This window comes from Cuculus canorus, chromosome 4, assembly GCF_017976375.1.
Source record: "Cuculus canorus isolate bCucCan1 chromosome 4, bCucCan1.pri, whole genome shotgun sequence".
NCBI lineage: Eukaryota > Metazoa > Chordata > Aves > Cuculiformes > Cuculidae > Cuculus > Cuculus canorus.
Window position 1 is genome coordinate 79,032,393 of NC_071404.1, and position 14,931 is coordinate 79,047,323.

The 14,931-nt window shown below is 44.0% G+C and overlaps 1 protein-coding gene across 5 annotated transcripts in view; it reads left to right on the forward strand.

The window, feature by feature from the left end:
* LOC104067484 (methylenetetrahydrofolate dehydrogenase (NADP+ dependent) 2 like) overlaps positions 1–14,931 on the forward strand; it is a 74,461-nt gene that overhangs the window by 12,801 nt on the left and 46,729 nt on the right. For all 5 annotated transcript variants that reach the window (XR_008449480.1, XR_008449479.1, XR_008449481.1 and 2 more), the window contains exons 5-7: positions 484–591; positions 6,477–6,569; positions 10,047–10,172. Coding sequence is in view for 2 of the 5 variants with exons in the window: in XM_054064276.1 (XP_053920251.1) it covers positions 484–591; positions 6,477–6,569; positions 10,047–10,172 (327 nt within the window). In the remaining 3 variants the exon portion in view is untranslated. The remainder of the gene's footprint in view (positions 1–483; positions 592–6,476; positions 6,570–10,046; positions 10,173–14,931) is intronic.

Here is a 14,931-nt window from a genome sequence, read left to right on the forward strand (position 1 = left end):
AACGCTGCTAGGAACTTTCTGTGACATTGTTGACCTCCTGATTATTTATCAAATAGAAGATTGGGATCCGTAAGTTCTTGTGGGAGAAGTGGAAGAAACAAGAACAAAAATGGGAACATTTATTTCAGGCAAAAGGATGTCTATGTGTTCAATAGTTGTCATTTCGTAATGTACATATTCCTATTGGTAGACATAAGAGCTTCCATTTCCCTTTTTGGTCAGAGAAGGGAAATCGAGTCCTTCTGAAGGACTTCTGAAGGATCCCAATAATCTGAGTGAGAATTGTGTTTCACCAAGGTGAAAACCTAAAGTTGGTTTGTGGGTTCACCCCTCCGGTTCAGCCTTGGGGATTTTCAAGTCATGTTGATGTCTACAGTCTGCAACAGCAAATAACACCCCCCAGGGGTTGAAAAGAAAGGGTTTGGGTTGATCAAAAGAGCAGAATACAGGTTTTTGATAGTTTTGGTTTTGTTTCCTTATAAGGAATACAGACATTTGGAAAAAACGTTGTTGTAGCTGGAAGATCGAAGCATGTTGGAATGCCTATTTCAATGCTTCTACACACTGATGGAGAACATGAGAGGCCTGGAGGTAAGCCTGTGCATGGTGCTTTAATGTTTCCATTTGTGAAATCATTAAATAAAGCTGACCACAGGACTCAGATAACAAGAGAAAGCTTTTGTCTCTTGTACAATATTTGCAATCAGAACAAGGAGATACATTTGATAATACATTTCCTGATATATTTTTAGGAGAGCGGTTTCTGGACTCAACTTTTTCTGGTGTTATCATAGAGTCCTGGAATGGTTTGCATTAGAAGGGACCCCAAAGCCCTCCCAGTTCCACCCGCTGCCATGGGCAGGGACACCTCTTACTGGATCAGGGGCTCCCAGCCCCGTCCAGCCTGGCCTTGAACATCTCCAGGGATGCAGCAGCTACGGCTGCTCTGGGCAACCTGGGCCAGGGCCTCCCCACCCTCACAGGAAAATGTTTCTCCCTAAGATCTCATCTCAATCTCCCCTCTCTCAGCTTCAAACTGTTCCCCCTTGTCCTGTCCGTACACTCCCTGATCCAGAGCCACTCCCCAGGTTTTCTGGAGCCCCTTTCAGCATTCTCTTCTCCAGGCTGAACAACCCCAACTCTCTCAGCCTGTCCTTATAGCAGAGGTTCTCCAGCAAATATCATCGTTTTGTCCTACATTTGAAAGAGCTGCTGTTTAAACGCAGCAAGCACTGAACGCTGAGGAGAGTACCTGGCAGTGTGGCCTTACAGAGCTCCAGAGGTTCATAGGATGTTTATTCCAGGTATTGTAGCTCTATGCCACGTCCTCAGACTTTGGTGATATTTGTTTCAAGTTGTTCATGCACACAAACATGTATATATATATGAAAATCTGACATGATTCCTGTGTTATGCTGTGTTAATTAGGTAGTGATTATGAAAAAACATCCAAATGACCAGCAAAATTTCTTTTCAGTGTGAGCTTGATATTGCTACGATCTTGCACCTTGGCCTGAGGATTTTCTTCCAGCACAGTTTAATTCCCCCTGGAAACTGGAGGCTGTAATGGAAATGTTTTTAAATATTTCTAATTACAGAAGCGTGCATGTGCTACTGTAATTATGCTGTAGAAAGAAAAACAAATACAATTTAAATAGAATACTGTCCTTTGGCAACAACAAATACAATTTAAATAGAATACTGTCCTTTGGCAACTTCGTTTGGATGTTAGAAACTGCCAAGGTGATGTGCATGAAGGAGGTAAACATGGATGTTTAATCCCAAGCGTATTTAAGAGGAGTGGAATGCAATCTGTTATTAATATGATAAAATCCCAACAGCTTCTCACTAATCACAGAGTTGTTTTTTCCATTCAGCCTCTGTGGGAAAGCTGCTATTTGAAACTTCTCTCCGCTTTCAGGTTGTAATTACCATCAGTCCAGATTACTAGTTGCATCCCGTGGAAATGAGCAGCATTTTTGCCCCTGACTGCCAGTGTTGGGTTATGTATAGAGCTGGCGGTGCATATTGGCGTTTGAAATGGGCTCTAAACCCCACAGAGCCAGGCTGCAAACTGCTTGCCTGTCTCTCAGCTTGACAGGAGGAGACCTCTTTCTGCACCTTTCAACACAGAACCTGTGTTGGTTGCGTGGATGTGTTTTAGACATAACGAAATTCTGTTCTGTAGCATTCAGCTTCTGAGTTAGGTGGATCCATGGCTTGGTTTCATTCACTTTTACCCTGGGTTTGCGGTTCTTACCGTACTGCCTGGCAGCGTGACTTGTTTTGAAGAGCTGGTCGACGTGTTTGTTGGCCTGTGAACAAACGTTGTTGTGCTCCAGGGGAATCTGCACACATTACAATACCTAAAATGTTACACATTCTTTCACTGGCAGTCCTGCTTACTGGCGCTGCCACTGGTGCTATGAATATCAAACACTATGCAGGGACAGGAAAACGCTCAACTATTCCCTTGCCAACAAAGACAGGGGAATCTAGATGTGGAAAGAGCTAACTCATTGAAGCGAGGGGATTTTTTTTATTGCTTATTCTGAAGAAATGGATTTATTTTTAAGGTAGTTTTTATTGTTTCCCAGCCTGCCAAGCAGTAATATATAGCAAAAAGCATCTGGCAGTGAGAAAACAAAGGAATATTTGCACTTCTTTCAAAACAAGTCAGTGTTAAGCATGTGTTTATCATCTACATGGCGATAAAAAGTTTCCATAGTTGGGGTAGTTTGATAATGCATTCATTCCTGACTCACAGAGGGGGCTGTCCTTGAGGATCTGGTCAGTCTTCTGCAGTCAGCTTTCTTCTCTGCTTCTGCTCTGAGCAGGAAGAGGCCAGCCTGGATGGCGTGTGGAAGGGAAGGCAGGTTGGGTGGCAGCTGTCAGAACTTCCGCATGTCTTGTTGCAGAGAAGATGCTGAAGGCGGTTGAGATAGAGTTGTGATAGGCTGTGAAAGAGGATGCATAAAGCCTAAGCACAGTAAGATCAAGGAGGTGGAACTAAAGGAAACACTGGAAATGTGAATGTAATAAAAATAATAGCTTAAATGGAATAACCCTTTCCACCCATTTTCTTAGTAGCCATAGCAGTGCAAAATTTGTGCATTACGATCAGAAATGTCTGTCAGGATATGAGAGGTAGTGGCTTTAGTCAAGTGTTTCTAATTTTACTTTTTACGAAGCAAATGCAGCCTTTCTTCTTAAGCATGTGTTCAGAACAGTTTTAGCCCCTTAATGTAAAGGAAGTGCAAGCTTTTCTATTCATCCTTTTGGAATTTATTCAGAGGGATGAGGACCAGACAAGACCTGCAGTTAAGTGCTGAAAAAGGACTGTCGCGGGCTACCAGTCAGGGTAGGGTTTTATCAGCAATTGGGCTGGTTAGATTAAATAGTTTTTAAGCAGTGTGTTTCCGTTGTCAGTTTTAGTTGTGTTTTTACAGATTCTGAGCAAAGCTGGAAAGGTGGGGTCTGTCTGCATGTGACATTGTGTGTGTAAGAAAACATTGCCTCCTGCAGGTGGCAACATCTGATAAGGGCAGAGAGCATCTGTGCCCCGACAGACAAACTGTGTCGCCTGTAGGGTCTCCCTAGAGAATTGACTCAAAGGTGTCATGCAGGGTCTTAATTCCTAAAGATAAAGAAGTAGCAATGGAAGATAGTTGTTTATTTTCTGTTGTGGCATGATCACAAATAAATGGAAAACCTCCCCTTTCTGAGGTGTCTGTAAGCAGCTGGGCTGCTGTTCTGGAAGTATGGGCTACCCCCCACACCCTCACTTCTTTTTTTTTTTCTCCTTTCCTTCTTGTTTTTTGCTTAGAAACATTGCTTTGGTTCAGCAACTGACTACAGATGCTCCCTCACTAAAATGTTGATGGGAAAACAGCACTGATTTTATTTCTCGGAGGAGGTGAATATTTGTAACTTTGGGTTTTATCCCTTGGTTTTTCTCAGCCTCTCTGCTGAGTATGGGACAAGAAATCAAAAGAATCTCATTACGTATCTGTTTTTGGAAGTAATGATCATGATTTTGGGCAAGACATCCTTCTTCTTTCACTTGAAGTAGGGATCAGAAGACTCCTGTATTGTATTCAGGCCTTTTCTTCCAGAATCCAGTGATCTCTCTATTTTCCTTTTATGTCTGAAGGATGGCCCTTCAGAGGATCCCGAGTTTTAGTCTGATTGATGGAGCACTAGCCAAGAAAAGGGGTGAGTGCCGCATCGAAGAATAGGCATGGTTCTTCTGCAGGGGATGAAAGAATGTGTTATTAATATGTTTGGAGAATGAGGCTTCACAGAAGGAAACTCCAACCCTTGATACAGCCTGAATGCTGCTCGCTCGCTCTTTCTCGAGAGAGAGGGAGTATGTGCGTGGCCTGCATACAATGGATCCACAGCTGAACACATGCTGCTTAGCATCACCAACGTGAGGAGTATCAATGAGTAATACTTTTGGTCCTGTTCCAGTTGTTTTGTCTGTACGAGTTGTTATTTTATGATCTTAAGGGTGTTCAAGGAAGAAATCTAAGGAATCCCAGCATGCAGCCTTTATGTTCCAGCTGGGATGTTGCTGTCACAAAGAGAGATGTTTTTAAGACAATGAACTATCTGACCTCTTGATGCGTTTAAGTTATATAATGTTGGTGAAAGACTTGGAACTTCTGACAGTTCCCCTTATTTCATGGAATTGCTTGTGCACATCTGCACTTCTCTTTTCTCATGACCTGAAAATGTCTTGATCTGCTCCTCTGAGCAGACAATGTGCACTATGGAGACCGAAGAAGAAGAGTGGTCAAGGATGAGGGAAAGGAGCAGAGAAGTCACAGCACAGACAGGTCGAAGATGAGACGCGTGAGGAAAAGAGTTAATGAGATGAGAGGCAGATTGGATCAGTCAGGCACATTCCAGATGTGGGGATCATTTTGGAGATGGCAGAAACTTGTTGTTTAACGACTGATAATGTTGCGTAGGAGTCAGTGATGAGTGGAAGGTAGTGATGAGGGGGATGCAACACCTGAACGCTATGTGGTACAAGTAGTTATCAGGGAGAGTGCTGGGAGGAGTCTGATAGCTCTTATCTTTGCTGTTTGCTTGGGCAGTCCTCTAGGGATCTCCACACTTGCTGCTGGATGCGGTATGAAACTTTGGTCCCTGTCCCCGTGACAACTCAGTTTGTGGGTAGTGGTCTCTTCATCGAACAGCACAAGGGTTCTCATGGCTTACGAGGAGGGTTCATTAGTAGCTTTTTGCCAAGCAGCATGGATACATGCAGGAGCAGACCCCAGATCTATGGAGTTTGCCCAAAAGGATGTGTGCTTCTACTTATACACCTGATCTAGTGCGATGTCCCTGCCCATGGCAGGGAGGTTGGAACTACATGATCTTTAAGATCTCTTCCAACCCTGACTGTACTATGATTCTATGATTCTGTAACTTCAAGCACTTGCTACTCTAGTATGAAGTAAAAGTTTGTCTGGTTTTGTTTTATTGGTAATACAAGACGTGGTGGGACACATGCAAAAATCTAAGTACCTTTTTGTCTAGTCTTTTTCATTCCTGTTGCACTTGAGCTACATAAAATGATGACTGGGAATGCTTTGTGCAGGAAAATACATGCATTGAGTGTATTGATTCCTTAAGTGGTTCTGGTGATAAAACTTCTCAGATCGCTCCAACTGGACTTCTGTAAAAACAGATCCTGCTGTTGGTTCTGTCCAAGAATGCCTCTCCCTGATGAAATCCAGTAGCTTTCCTGTCAAGAGAAGGGTTTTGCTGTCTGGCCTTTATGTGCAGTTATTGATTGGCAGGGTTTGTAACCAAAGACCTTTGGCAAAGGAGTATCCTTCTTGTCATAGCTAGTGACTCATTATCTACATCCTCGGGACCTACAAAGAGAACTCCAAATCTCTCAAAAACACAGGCCAGAGACTAAGTTTTGGCTTGAGGGAAAAGTGTTTGGAAGTTAAGTCATGGGTACAGGGCAAACTGTGGTCTTCCTTCCTGTCTGTGCAACAGCGAGACAAGGGAAGCACGTAGGGAGCTTCAGGACAGAGGAATGGCAAATGGGGCTGAGGACAGAGATCTCAACATGGTGGTCTTGTACTTGAAGCTTTAGTTTGTGACAAACACCCGAGTCTTACGGCCACATCACACAAATTGTACTTCATGACGTAGGCATTGGCTTCCTTGCTGGGTTTGCTCAGGGTAGTTCCCCTGAACGTAACGAAGATAATTAAGGAATAAGTTAGTCTGCAGGGTATAAATTAATTAATCCTGTGAGAATTTTTAAGAATAACTCTGTTTCGTATGTGTGAACAGCAAGCTGGAGCTCTCTGTCTGTGCTGAAACAAATATTGCATCCGAAGACAAATCTGACCATCATCTGTGCTGTTGTACCAAAACAACTCTTTTCCACCTGAAATGCAGACATTTTCTATGCAACAATTAATTGATCGTCTCTTACGTTTCAGGTGATGCTACAGTGACCATTACTCATAGATACACACCAAAAGAGCAGCTCAAGATCCATACACAGCTCGCTGATGTTGTAATAGTAGCTGCAGGTAATGCCAGTTGTTTGTTGTTAATACTCCAATCATGCTTTTAAAAAGTAAAAAGTAGACTCTGGAGTCTGTGGTGGTGGCACTGCTGGCTGTTCCACGTTCCTCTAAGTAATCGGTGCTCGTGCTTGCTGAGGGTGTTGCAGTGAGTAGGGTTTCTTGTTGTAAGAAGGGCGAGTGGTTTGGCTCTTTGTTCTTGCCCTTCACATTTGCAGACTCATAAATGGTTTCCCGTCGCATGTGACACCTTTCCCTTAGGGAGACTTTAGCGTGAACTCAAGATTGGGAACCAGTCAGTGACTAGTTTACACAGGCATAATTATGTAAATTAAAACATTCTCTGCACTGTGCGAAAATCATGAGTCATTTACATTTTGACAGGAGGGTTTCTCTAAATCAGCTGGAGGCTGTGTTCACAAAACAATGGTATCATTCCTGTGCTGTTGGAGTTAAAGGCAGCCTTACCAAATTCATGGGTGGTTCTGTTAACGTGTCATTAATGGCTAAATCTTTATTTTATCTTTTTCTTTTACAAAAGGATAATTATTTTTATTTTACAAAAAGATTATCATGCAAAGAGGACAAGAATGGTCACTGCCTCAAGGAAGGGGTCTGAAAGCTCAGTGTCTATTCTGAAAGCAATGTAGAGTGAAGTACTTACAGTTTGACTAGTCCAGAACGTAGAAGCATGCAGGACTCTACTTCTGAGCAACCTCTGTTTTTTGTTTACAGATATTATAAACAGAAACATAAATAAATTTAAAAGACTAAACCCAAACAACCTGACTTACTAAAAGCCTTAATAAAATCCTGTGTCCCCTTGCACCTCAGGATATCCTCCTTCTCTCATACCATTTTGGAAGACTGCAAGAGTATCGTGTCTTTCCTCTTTTCTCCTCCGTTTGTCTCTTCACAATCCCCAAGAACAAAGTCTTGCGTGCTTTTTTTCCAGATGAAGACAGAGAGGTACCTGTCAGAAGCTCATCACTTCCTGTTGAAGTGAGATGTCCTTTGCTTCAGGGCTTAACTGCACAGTCTCTCTCTCACCAGCTCAGGAACAAGAAACAGCTCAGTAGTTCCACATGCGATTACTCAAGCATGGACCTGACCAGAATTCGCATGCTGTGAATGAAAACTCATAGTGGGTGTGCTAACTGGGATTAAACTGTTAACCTTCCATTCAAATTCACTGCTTCCAATTTAATCATCACTTCTGGTTTAATGCTGAACGCAGCTTGTCATCAGTTGTGCTTGTTGTTAAAAGATTCAGTGGCGATTCAGCCGTGTTCTTTACAGTATTTTCCTGTGTCATTTGTAACAGGAGCATGATCCAACACTCATTACACAACAGGAGATATACTTGGAATGATGAGAAAACCCAGGCTAGATTGTGCAAACGCCATGCCACCCTGCTCCAGCAGATGCTCAGGGCAAGATTTTACTTCAGAAAGGTGGAATCGCTCCAAGGTTCCTCTTAGGACTTGAGAACTGTGCACACTGTACCTTTGGGATTACACATTCCCCAGCAATGTGTGACCTGTTCTGTGAGTGTTGCAAAAAGGGTGGTTTCTGCCCTGCCAGAAGGAAACAGCTGCTGTCAGAGGCTGCTGTGCAAGATGTACAAATGGAGAACAGCTTTTTGTGTGTGTCTGCCTGCAAGAGCAAGGTTCCTATCCTCATTCTCCTCTTCCTGTGTAATACTTCTAGAAGAGCCATCTGCATTCTGGCTGCTGGTTTGGTGGCTCATTGCAGCGAGGCTATTCCTTCCATTGTGGTACTTGATCTCTTGGGAGTTTTCTGTTCGTTGCATTCATGGCTTTCATAACGCTTCAGATCAGGTGCTTCTGGTTGTACTCTGAAGTTTGAGGACACCTGTCTTCATATGTGGTCTCTCTTCACCCCGAGCCTTGGGACCCCTGCTTTCCTCCTTACTTTGGTTGTAACTATCCATGCCATTTATTCCTTCCTTCTTGTTCCCTCCCAACTCCTTGCATCATAAGTTCCAACAATGCTGCTCTTGTCCAGCCTACCACTCCTTAAAATCTGTCTGTCTGCTTCCAGGTGGAGCTTCTTAAACTCTTTTGATTCCACGCAGCTTTTGCTTTTCTGGCCTAAGCCTAATTCCCTCATAAGCACACGCAGCACTTTGCATCCCACCGGAGCCTTTCCTGTCTTTGGTTGCTATCCCAGCCGGTACAGGCATCCCATCGACTCTGCCCTCAGGGCAGACCCATAGCGGAGGAATAAGTGCAGCTTTCCCTGTGGCCGCCACAGTACTTCCAGGGCAGTGATGAGGCAGGAGGCAGCCTTTTGCTTGTCAGCCTGCTGCTCCTGCTGTCCTGGCTTGCCATTCTGCCTCAAGAGAGAGGACTCATCTGCCTGCAGGGTTTGGAGAGGAGGTAAAGAGGAGAAGGGCCAGGGATGCCAAATGCCAGATTATATTCTTCTGGGACTACTGTCCCTTAGGACGTGATCTGTGGCCCTCTTGTATGGAATTGCTGATCTGTCAGACCCTCGGATTCAGACAGCAGCAATTAGTTTGCTCAGGAGTGGCTATTATACAGCCCTTGTACTGGGATTAGCTGGGATTTCTTTCTCTTGCTTAAAACGTCATTGATCATTTTCTGCAAAAGTTACCAATGAAGGGTTTTCCCACATTCCGCAGTCAGTGCTTTTTAGGAACAGCTGCTCTAACGCTTATCTCTTCCTCCTTGACATGTAGGCTTGAGTAAACAGATCTGACCGTTTGGTTTGGGGGTTAATTTATTTGTTGCTGTTAAGCATTTGGCCTGTTATCAAGCCATTTTACAAAGGGTGTAACTGTGCAGCTTCCGTTAACGTGGTTCCATCCCTATCGCACACGGATCATTTACCCCCATAAGGCTGGGGCATTATCCAGCTACCAGCCAGCTCGCAAACGATTGCTTGAGAGCGCAGTGAAGTAAATGCAGCCAGATGTTATCAAACGGCATAGGAAAGAATTTGAGGTCTTGGCTTGCTCAAGAGTAGGAGCAGAGTTTCACGCTTGCATCCTATGGGGGAGTGAGAAATGGGGAGCAGAGAAGGTTCTTGTGTTGCCTGTACATGAATGACTGACTGGCCATGATCCAGCGCTTCAAAGGAAGCCAAAGCCCTTGTACAGCAGTGCTTGCCTCAATGAAACTACAGTCTCAAACCGTTCCCGCTGCGACAAACCAGCAAGGGCTTCCTTCATTGAGATCAGGTTGGCTGTGTTTGTGGTCGCAGGATTAGCTGAAAATATTTAGTCAAAATGAACAGATATCGCCTTTTTTTCTCCTAATTACAAACTGGGTGAAGGTGAGGAATGGTTGTTTTCTATGTGTGGTGGGTCAATTCAAGTGGAAGAATGATCTTTTTTGGTAGATTCAGGCACGTGCTTGTGCACCGAGTGCTATAGTTTGAACCTGATGACCTAAGACTACCTGGCTGTGTTCATTGAATATATCTTGATGATTCCAGGTATCCCAAAGTTGATTACGACCGACATGGTTAAAGAAGGTGCAGCTGTGATTGACGTAGGCATCAACCATATCCACGATCCTCTTACAGGGAAGACCAAACTAGTGGGTGATGTGGATTTTGAAGGTCAGTGAAGCACTCTTCGTATGAACCCCTCGGATACATAGAGTGAAGTTGGTGTGGGATTGATTCGTGACAAATCCTTGGAATAGCCGGTGCCTCAAATGAGACCACACTTGCAGTTTTTTCTGATTTATATACTTAAATAAGAAAACAAAATGTATGTTCACGTATCTGCTCTTAAGCAGTGGTGTGTTTTTTAGAGGTGTTATTTTTAATTGCATGCACCGGCATCCTTGAAGAGATGCAGGTGACCTTTTATGGCAGCGTGGTGGCAGCAGATGCCCGTCTCCAGGTTTGTTTATTCCCTGATGAATCTGTGAAGCGTTTCAAGACTAAGCAGTGAAAACAGTGTCTGCTCTTTCACAAGCACAGGGTCTGCCACTGTTCGTAGCAAATCTTTGATACCACAGTTTCCAAGCCTCCCTTTACACTCTCACTCTACACTTGTATGTGAAAATGTTAACTTCTGCTGTCGAAATATCCTTTATGCTGCAGTTTAATATGAGCTCATCTTGAGCTGTTGAAAATCTTGGTCCAGGCAAGCCTAACAGATAACAATTTATGTAACATATTGATCTTTTTATGTTTAATGTGCTGCAAAACAAGTTCACAACATGACTTGATTACTTAGCTCCGCTCCAGAGGAGCTCCGGACTGGAATAGCAGGATTGTTGCACTTGGAAATTAAAGTGTATTGGCAGAGTTGAGTGTGGGAAGCTTAGACAGCATTTACCCACATTATTAATGGTTCTCAACAGTTCCTTATTTTGATAAGTAGGAAAATCACCCACAGGTTTTTTTCACATTTATTAACATCTTGGCTGGCGGAATGTCTCAAAGCTTAATTGTATTCAGAATGTCTCCAGCCAACTCTATGTGTTTGTAATTACATCACTCCCTCGGTTCCTGCTTCTTGTACTCATCATATATGATAGCTCTGTTAAAGTCAGTGAAATTACTGCACGAGTGGAAGGAAGTGATTGTTGTGGCACTGCGAATGTGTAACTGTCTTCATGCAGAGAGCTGCAGCAGAGAAAGACTTTCAGAGTGAAACTTGAATTTCCGTTTTTTATGTTATCCTGCTCGTACCACGATGAGTCAAATGTTGTATTTTCTGCTTACAGAACTGAAGTACAGAGAATTGTCAGAATTTATTGTTTGCTTTAGCAGGTATGGGAGGAAAAACATGGTGTTGTATCGTTTTGGTTTTTTTTTCTTTAAAGACCAGACCTTCTGAATGTAACAGAGGGGTAGATTCAATGGCAGGGCCATGATTCAGAGTTTCAGCAATGCGCTGCATGTGTCTCGTCATGTCTGCTGTGGGTTGCTCTCCAGATTTTACCTGGGGGAAGGGAAGATCCAAAAAGGAGGGAGGAACTTCATTTTGGATTATGCCACTACAGTTGCAAGTAGCATTTTGCTGTGTGTTGCCAAAGGGAAATTGTTGTTGGTTCATTGGTATCGGTGCAAGTTTCACTGAATCTCTAACAACACAAAAGCCACCCTGGTGTATACAGTTGTAAATACTAAAAGCAAAGCGTCCTTGCCAAGTGTTTGATTTTGCAGTTAGGGAATGGAACGAGCTCGTGAATTCGTGTAGCAAAGCATTTTATCCTTCCCTCTGTTTGATCACTTGACTGAGTTTATATTTAAGCCTAAATGGAAATGATTCTTGCAGTTTAAGGCCAGGAACATAAATGGCTGGCAGAACACACAGCACCTCTTAAACTCCTTGTAGCCCACCACTATCTATTGTCTCATAATCCACATAAGTCCCCTGCCCATCACAGGGGATGGAACTGGATGATCTTTAAGGTCTCTTCCAACCCAAAACGTTCTGTGATTCTGTGTTCATAAGTAGACACACGTGGATGTGGGGAGAGCAGAGATTTAACTGGACAGTTGGAGATTAAATTTGACTTACAAGGAATAGATGGAAAAGGCTTGCTGCACAGGTCATCTGACTGAAAATCTCCTGCGGTGGAAATGAAGTTTATCAGGTCGATGGAAACTGCTTTGATTCAGTGGCCATGTCCTAGCAATCCTTGGATGCCATCTTCTTATCGCTAGGGGATCAGTTAGACCCTAAAGTTTATTTTCATGTCTTTAACAGTGAAATGTAATGTAATGTAATTTCAACTTTTTTTAATGTTGTTCATTACTAAATTCAAAGTAAGAAAAGCCTGGAAGAAAAAATTCCCTCCACAGGCCGAGAGAATTTGATAGCTACTCAGAAAATTAGTTTTGACATTTTGCCATCTAAAATCTGCATTTATTTGAGTCGTGTGTGCTGCCACTGTAGGCGCAGAGCTGCACGCAGTTGCCCGCAGCCAGAGACCTTGCCCTTGGCAGCGCTTCCCACAGTGGGCTGAGGACGGACCGCCAGCACACGCTGGTGTCTGTGTGTATGCGCTCTCCAGCCAAGGAGCACACTTTGGCGGTCCTTCAGACACCAGTTTAAACATGAGCGTTCAGTTTGCTTACACACATTTCACAGTGCCAGCTTTGTCGTCACTATTGCAGCTGCTCTGACGGTTGGCTTGGCAGCAACAGCACTGTTGTCCCCCTGTTATTCTCAGGCCTACCTTTTCATTTGGGGTAAAATCCCAGGCTCCATTACGAAAAGGCTTTAAACAGTATTTGTGGTTTCCCCCACCCCTATGTCCTCTTTATTTTGACTCTCCAAACGGTGTCCACATCCAAAAAGGGATTTGTTTTGTCCAGAACAGTTTCCCTTGCAGTTCCAAGAAAGCAAGATAGAAAACGAGCGTGCCCCTGGAGATTGGCTGTGGAGCACAGAGGTACCTATCCTGATATTGATGGGTATCTTCAACTGCAGCTGCATTTCTGCGTATATTGAGTCTATGAGGGGGTTTTTTCCCCATGAGAGCAGTTAAACATTCGAAACATTTCCCCAGGGAAGTGGTAGATTCCTCTACGTTGGACACTTTAAAGTGTCCAGCACCCTGTCAAGCTGGGCCATCTTATTTAAAATATAGATCACCTAAAAGGTTGGACCAGGTGATCCTTGAGATCTCTTCCAACCTGGCATTTTATGATACTATATAACCAGCACAGAATGTTTGATGCACCTCTTTATGGTAATGGTTTGCCAAAATGCATGGCCCGGAGAGGGGGCCTTTTGTACCTTCTGGGAGCTGCAAGCGGGAGGACAAAGTGGCAGAGATGGCAAGAAGTGGTGGCATTTTTAGACTGTTACCAGCACCATTTCAGCTACTTTTGGGCAGTGAGTTTCGGTCGCAGGAAGGGAGACCTGTTTCTTTGAACCAAGGTAGCGTGTGTGTGGGAGTGCTTGGCCCTGGTTTATAGGGCTTTTGTTGCCACAGCAGTAATGTTAAGGTGGGGGGAAGGCTACGAGGACCAGGAACATGAAATAAAGCAACAATTTACCCAGAGCATTTAACTGGAACGGCTTTTTTAGGTGGAGACCATTTCCAGGAGGGACTGGTAATGCAGGATGCACACCGGTGTAGTTGCTAACCTTTGGAACTGGAAGTGCACGTGAAACCCAAGTGCACAGCGTCTGAGTGGGGTTTGCTTTAAATGCTGCCTATCTTTCTCTGCTTCCTCCTATATCTTTGAGAGGCCCGTGGTCATGCTGGGGTTTGAGTCTCTATTGGATGCCTATATAGAAGTGAAATCCTCTATGTCAGACCTTCGTAAGTGATGTGGTTGCAATATCAGTGGAGGGACTTACAAACAAGAAATATTCATCCAACCACCGCCGAGGCAGTGTGAAAAAGATTCTGGAGTGGGGAGGAGTTCCCAGAACTGAGCAGCAGGAAAGGGTGCCTGGGCGGATGATGGATTTGGAAAGGTGATGGGTTTACAGTATGGATTTCCTTTGAGTGAGAGATACAGTGAGTGCAGGGGAGCCAGGGAAATGGGATGCTGAGTACTATTAAGGTGGAGAATGGACTGTATTCACAATCACCTCTGGATAGGCAGAGTGCTGCAAAGAAGGAAGAATCCCATCTGCCTGCCTGAGCTGTGTGCGAATAGTTGCTGTGCATTTTAACACTGAATTTTTCTGCCCAAGATTGCTTGTTTTTTAGAGGTACTGGAAGAGGAAAGATCTATGCACTATGAGAGTTGCAGTACTGGGCCGTAACTCCTTAGGTATTCCTTTCTCTTGCTGTTCAAATAGCTGCAGGAAGAGACATAGGGATAACATGAAAAAGAAGGAACTATGAGAAATGGGATAGATGCTGGCTCGTATCCCACAGTGTGCAGTGAGAAGAATCCCAGGGTGTGTAAAGCAGAACATGGGATCTCTGCTGTGACTGATGAGCATGCGATTCACACTGTTGCAGGGATGCAGTGGTCCAGAGTAGCTTTACAAGGACCAATAAAGCTATGTGGAAACAGTGCTTAGGCAGGACTTGCTCTGCATCAGTTAAGGCAGATGCACAAGAGCCAGAGCTGCCTTCATGTTGAGACCTGCCCTTGGTTTGTGTGATTAACCCTATTAGGTGTCTGATGTCCTTAGCTTTAAAGGAACCTAGGAATGAAGGGCTGCTTCCAAAGCAGCGGATCCTGTTTTTCAAGGAAACGATCTACATTTCATTTCTTCTGAAGAATCAAAGGAAGGTTTTAAGGTTCTATAGGAGCTGCAGAATAGCTGTTCCTCCCCCATAGGCACCTGATTTGCATGCCAGCATCTTCCACATGGGCTGAGGAATGCCTGGGAGAACAGCAGGTATCTCAGGAGAGCACAGTTATCGACACTAGAGGCAGTGAG